Source organism: Magallana gigas, chromosome 3 (genome assembly GCF_963853765.1).
Source record: "Magallana gigas chromosome 3, xbMagGiga1.1, whole genome shotgun sequence".
NCBI classification, from domain to species: Eukaryota; Metazoa; Mollusca; class Bivalvia; order Ostreida; family Ostreidae; genus Magallana; species Magallana gigas.
This window is the reverse complement of record NC_088855.1, coordinates 1514988-1521860: the sequence shown is the minus strand read 5'-3', so window position 1 is coordinate 1521860 and position 6873 is coordinate 1514988. Positions and strand designations below refer to the sequence as shown.

General features: G+C 36.1%; 2 protein-coding genes across 2 annotated transcripts in view; one reads left to right on the top strand and one right to left on the bottom strand.

Annotated features, from left to right (window-relative positions):
* Window positions 1-221: 221 nt before the first annotated feature.
* On the bottom strand, window positions 222-3890 carry LOC136273276 (G-protein coupled receptor dmsr-1-like). The gene is made up of 3 exons (XM_066077677.1): window positions 3739-3890; window positions 2227-3131; window positions 222-268 (listed from the first exon to the last, which is right to left on the bottom strand). The coding sequence occupies exons 1-3, from the start codon at window positions 3888-3890 to the stop codon at window positions 222-224; spliced, it is 1104 nt and encodes a 367-aa protein (XP_065933749.1).
* An 873-nt stretch (window positions 3891-4763) lies between these two features.
* The window catches only part of LOC105329386 (uncharacterized), a 31014-nt gene continuing 28904 nt past the window's right edge, over window positions 4764-6873 (top strand). Inside the window, exon 1 of the mRNA XM_011430620.4 lies at window positions 4764-4852. The gene's annotated coding sequence lies outside the window, so the exon portion shown is untranslated. The remainder of the gene's footprint in view (window positions 4853-6873) is intronic.

The following is a 6873-nucleotide window of genomic DNA, read 5'->3' as shown; positions in this document are numbered from 1 at the left end:
TGACATTTTAAAAGCATTTCTTTCATTGATTATAGCAGACTATTGCTCTTAATGAATTGATAAAGCAGTTTTAGCTCACCTGAGCTGAAGGCTTAAATTAGTTTTTCTGATGATCGGTGAACGTTGTGACCAATGGCCTCTTATTGTATTATGCAGTCAACCAAATGACCTTCACCCATTTTTGTTTTCAAGGTTTGCATCAGATTCGGGTTTATATGCCTCTAATCTACTGTAAATTCCCTTTTCACTGTGGCAATGATAAGGACATCTAGTAAAAAAACACATCACTCATTTTCGGCATTTATAATAGACCTTTTGACCAGGTCCTGAAAATTAATAATATGGAATTTCCATGACGATTATCACAAACAATGCTCAAACGTAGAACCTCATCAGCAAGTACATTGGATGAGATAAGTATAATGACGTCTTTAACTGAAGATAACTTTAAAGAGAGTAATTAGACCCATAAAATGTTTTTTCCTTACTCGTAATAAATTATTCTTTTGTTAATTTAGTCTAGACCATGTTACGTATATTAGCATTCTACATATCGAGACAGTAGAACATTAAGATAAGTAAGGGATGATTCAACATGCTGAGTAACCCACATCATATATATTCCAGTCTTTAACAGGCACGTAGCATCGTTTTTCAAACCGTGTGTGGAAGGGGGGTGCAGATCTACCAAAAACATCTTAACAAGCAAGAAAAAAAATCATCCTTTAAGTTACTACATGCATAAATTTAGCCAACCCACAATTTTTTAAAGTGTTGAAAGAGGTGGGTTGCTTCGTGAAATTTCCCTATTTATAAAATCGCCTCCACCCACCCACACCCCTTCCCTTTATCCGCTCTGTTGCTACATGCCTGCCGAATCAAGTGATGACCACTTAACGTTTCACGATGATCCTATGGTGTCCATGATATACCATTTTGATTTGGAAAGTTTATAGGACTCCTGAACATGTATGCATTGAACATGGCCTTTTAACTTTCTGTTTTAATGCCATACTACTGTTAGCGTATTATATTTAGCTGTAAGATATTGGCGGAATTTTGATTACAAATTAGTTGCCGTAGATTTTATTTAGCGCATTTCTAATTAATAAACATGTATCAATACAGACACATATATAGCTTATGGCAATGTACATGATTTAGTGGAAGCGGCTTTCAGCCAAAAAAATGTAATACAGTGTGGCGTTATCAACTACAGATAAAGTGCCCCAGCAATATAGGTCGTTCTTATTTTTAACATTAAAAAAATATGTAATTGTTACTTACATGAACAAATGTGCATAAGCAGATTTGATAATGGTGACTTACTGCATGTCATATTTAACTTCAACGTTAAACTTAGAAAAGGGATTTTCTATATTAGATTCTGAACTGTGTTAATATTGCGTTTCCATCTGACTTTAAGGGGGCTGGGGGTGGCAGCCATTTTAGACAATATAGATCTCCTTTAAAAGATGAGCTCCATATAAAGATAATGGGAAGTCATGAAATTTTATATTAAAATATATGAAATTTGTCTTTATCAAATAGTAGTTGATAGCTTCAGAAATCGCAAATAAAATTTTCAAATAAATCTGATGGTTTTATATTGTATTATATTTTGACCCCCCAGCCTCCTTAATTAAATTAGACGGCTGGATATCACGTAATTCAATATTTGTCATACGTTAATGAACATCAATTTCGTTTGTAATGTCATTATAAGAAAAGACACTGATTAAGTAAATATTAGCAGACAACAAAGAATAAGTCATCATCGCTTGTGACGTCATATTTTAATTCTAAATTCTCTCAAAAAACGAGAGAGAGAGAGAGAGAGAGAGAGAGAGAGAGAGAGAGAGAGAGAGAGAGAGAGAGAGACGGACGGACAGAGAGAAAGACGGACGGACGGACAGAGAGAAAGACGGACGACAGACAGACAGAATGAGAAAGAAAGAAAACTGTTACAATTCTATATGCATGTTAACCATGTTAATAAACAAAAAAGCGGTATTCATTTGGATTGTATTTATTTTTCAGTTAATTGAAGCATGTATATTCAGCAACAATCTTAAGCAAAACAAGTCCTTATATTACAAAGTGCTTTAACTTTAGATCGAAATTTACCACTCATTATACAGTACAGTATAAAATTGACAAAGAAGTTTATCAAAGCAAGAAAGTCAAAGAAGTCTCCTAAGGGAATGTACACGTTTTCGTACAAACCCGAGATAAACGAACACAACAGGACTAGTACTCCTTGGGGAAGTTCAGTAATCAAAAACAGGGTCACGATGGTGTACAGCAAACGGTTCGTTCTCCCCATCAACACAGTTCGCTTCCTAGTGGAGAAAGAAAAGGTCTGGCTTCTCCTGTGCAAGGAATGAACTAACGCCCCGACAAACACGATCATCAGCAGACAGGGCAGTAGCTTACCCACGATGGCGTACAGCAGAACATTGGTGTCCACCAAGGTGTGTGAGGCGCTGGTCGCCACGGCCGGGACGTTGATGACGTATATAGACTCGTTATTATCTAGAGTAAACCTCTCGACCCTATGGGCAAACGTGTTAGGGATGGAGGAAGCGATCGAAATAACGAGAGCGAAAGAAACCACCGCGGCGGTCTGGAGTCTCCTCGTCCTCTTTGAGACGTGGTGCCTGCTTCTTGATTGAAGGAATCGAAAGATGGTCAGAGAGACCCCGAGCCACACGCTGGCATTGTGGGACGCCAGGGTTATCTGGGAGGCGACGAGGCTGTAGATGACCCTGCTGTAGGACAGGTACTGGGAGAGCGGCTCGTTGTCGTCCCTGATGTAGAACAATGTCAGCTGGGGGATGTACAGAACCATGGTGATGGCGTCGCTAATGGCCATCAGAGTCAGAATCAAGTTGCTGGAACTCCGCAGCTCTTTCATGTTCAGAACGAAAATACTGACGATGTTGGCAAGGATTCCAATCACACAAACAACCAGGCTTGTGTAGCCATGGAATCGGGAGTATCCGTTAGCGATGTTCAGGAGCCAGGTTTGTTCCCCAACTAGCAGGTGCCCGTTTTCGGGGCTTTCGTCATATAAATCGTACAGCGCCGAGTACAGATCGACAGAAGCGTTAGCTGTGTCTTGCATGGTTCTGGCCAAGCAATCCGAATGATACGAAAGATGATTTTCAAAGCTGATTAAATAAGTTTCCTAACAGTTTTATCGGGTGAAAATTGAAGACTAATTGATTGACAGATGGGGAGGTTTTAAGAATTGAAGAGTTCGGTATCATTCGTGTTTGAGTTGATCTAAGACTTCCGTGGGAGTTTACTGTGACTTACCAAATAATCACCGATATATTAAATTCTGTTACATAATTTTTTTTTTTGTGTTATTCCATGTAAGAAAGATAACTTGTGTGTTATAACATACACATTTTACCACGCCGTCTTCAGAGTTCATTTCTATGAGAGGTTTCCCTCAAAATTAAGACAATTCTGTGAAGGACAATTCTTAACTACACACTGTATATAAGGAAAGGAGCAGTAGCTTATGGAAGAGAAAAATAGTGTAATAAAACCGTTATGTATCCCAGGAATATAATTTGGTTGGTTTTTTTTTATATTTCTTATCATTTTTTGCATTCAAATAAAAGTTCATTGTAAATGTCATGCACATGTCCTTGGTAATATTGTTTGTCAAATTTAACGACGAAAATCATATGGTAACTGACGTTAAACTCAACGTCAGTGACCCACGTGTGATTCACATCGACTCTTTCCGTCATCACATCGATTCTCTTCATTATCACATCCATTCTCTCCATCGTCATATCGATTCTCTCCATCGTCACATCGATTCTCTCCATTATCACATCCATTCTTTCCATCATCACATCGATTCTCTCCATCATCACATCGATTCTCTCTTACATCACATCGATTCTCTCCATCGTCACATCGATTCTCTCCATCATCACATCGATTCTTTCCATCATCAGGAAACTTGTGGACTCAAAACCGTGGTTTGCGATGATGCGTTAAACTTAGCGTAATAGTTCATCGGAGGGGGGTGGGATACATAAACTAAAAGGGCTGTAATGTTATACACTTAATAAAAAGTTGCTTTGTGTGTATTTACTCATTCGACCTTTTTAAATCTTGAGCGGATATAAAGGGTTGAGCGTACATACATGTATAATTACTTAGTGGGGTTCTCGTTAATGTGGTCTTTCTGAATTGGGGGCGTAATTGGAGCATTCTGTCTGTCATATTCATCCCTAAATAGCTTTTTTCCTAATTCTGCATTAAAGCTGCGGTACATTTTTAGCGGTCCTTAACCTACATAATTGTGATATACGTTACTCCAATATTGAGGTGATCAAATACGGTCGGGGTGATCAAATCCAATAAGCCCGAAGGGCTCTATGAAAGAGTTGAAGGGCTTTATGATAGATTTGATTTTCCCCGACCGTATTTGATCCCCTCATTACATGTATATTCAAATAATTGTTCCTTATTACTTATATTTATACAATGTTCAAAATTAATACACAGAAATGCATATAAGATTATCAATTTCAATTATTTAGCCGATAACCGAGCCCCTGTGTGTATAAAGTAACAATGTAAAGTTACATAACGAACCGATAAGTGCCTCCCTTCAAAATACACTCTTCCTTCCGCACAACAAATGTAAAGTCTTTTAAAAACACTAAGTCTACACATTTTAAAAAATGTCTTTCTCTTTGATTTCCTTATGATTTTTGAAACGAATATATAACGGTTATAATAAATAATACGAAATTTTTTGGTACGATTTATCGTAAACCGATGAACACGAAACAAAAAAAAGGATGCGATGCGTTGTTAGGTAAGCATAATATTATTGATATATCGCTGATGGGCGGTTTTAGAGACATTTTATGATGTGTGGCATATATGCTAGGTTCAATCTTCTTAAACAGTGCTATACGACCCGACGGTAGAGCTATGATAGGGGGAACATACATGAAAACGCAAGGTGTAAATGGTACAGTTCGAATTTCTTCAGTCGGAACTGACTATGCCTAACACGTTAAATCTGTTTCTGTATGATAACGATACTGGTATTGATTGGCAAAAATTATCAATAACTACAGAGTTAATTCGAGTATAAACTGTGGGGTAAAGATTAAGTTCTGTCGCGATTCAAATTTTTAAACAAGTATTCCTTTTAACAGTGTTTAAAGGAATGATCGGCAATAATGATGTATTGATAGCTAGAAGCAATCAACATGATCAGTTTAATGTATTTTTACAAAATATAGAATATTTTGAATCTGTACACCATAATTTCATCATTATAAACCGTCAACAAATTTAATTTCGAAATAAATTTGGGGAAAGCCGTTCGTAAACTCCTTGTCTAGTTTTATTTTTTTAACGTAATTATTAAATGTTAATGTATCTTCTTCTTCTTTAGAATACTAAGTAGGGCTCTTCAAAGAGCATTAACACGTATAGAAAGAATGAGTTGTATTAAAATAATTTAATGCGACTGAAAAACATTGAATGCCATCTTAACTTGCTATTTAGGTCGCATTATAACGTAACCTTGTTTATAAATCAGGCCGTCGTCCTAGCTTCTACATATGTATTATTCAACATCAATAGATCAAGGTCAGTTCATGGAGCATCTTCTTATGATTGAGGTCAGTTCATCGAGGTCAACTGCATTACTGAATGAATCTTTTGATCGAAATTCTTATGCGTGAGACAAAATGTGCATTCTTGAATTAAAAGGTCGAACTGTATTTTATGTATGTTTGCATCTCTTAAGGTAAATGAATTTAAATAAAACTGAGTAAAATGTTACATAACTACTAAACCAAACTTCAAGTTTTTATAAGAACTACTTATGCAAGCGGAATGAGTGCGCACGTGGAAGCATTTGCCGGATGCCTCATATGGACACAATAGTAATCGGCCAAAGCCGATCACAAAAATTTAAGTGATACAACTGCTCTTTTTTGGAGTTTTGGTAAAATGGGTAGGCAAATCCGGTTCGAGGTGAAATTAAAGCGGGGGTCAGATCGAGAATGTTTACTTTTCTTCAATATTAATCTGCCAATCTCATTAAAATTTTCAGGATATGTTACAGACTGATATATATTTGTATTCGCTGTAAATATTGCTGCCTTATAACAATACGTATTTTTGAATTTATTGACGATTGTTTATTTCCAAGTTGGTAAAATGGGTAGGCAAACCGGGTCGACATTTTTTACGGGTTTGTGGACTTAATTTAGAAGAAACTTAATAATTCATGTTTAATTCCCTTAAAAAATTTGAAATACTTTTTAAAAACAAAGATTTAAAAATAAAAAATGAAAACTCATATTTTTGTGATTAATAACATGTTTTAATAAAAACTGGGTCATTGAAACCGGATCCAATTACCGGGGACAAACTTGATAATTCTGTAAAAGTTGCGTGTCAAGATGTTATCCCACGTGGATATTTATTATCTGTTTTATGCAATGGCATCATCAGAAATTTGCAGGTTTTACAAACTCAGGTGACAGTTTCCTATTCAACTGTCAGTGTGCATCAGCCTCTCACTCCTACGGACATGTTTATTATAATTTCCCAATTGATTTTATTTCTTTCCTAACATCAGTGCTTGTAAAAATTTGGAATCTTTATTTTTTAAAAATTAATGTGTAACACCTCATAATCATTATTAATCACTTTTTTCAAATTTATTAGTTAATTAAGGCTCTAATCAGTAATGAGGATACCTTATTGCGGTTAAAGCTGGACAAATTTAAATATGTCACAATATTTGTGATAGCTAACATCCTCACTTCTGAATTTTGAGTTTGTCCGGGTGATCAGAATCATTTTAATGAC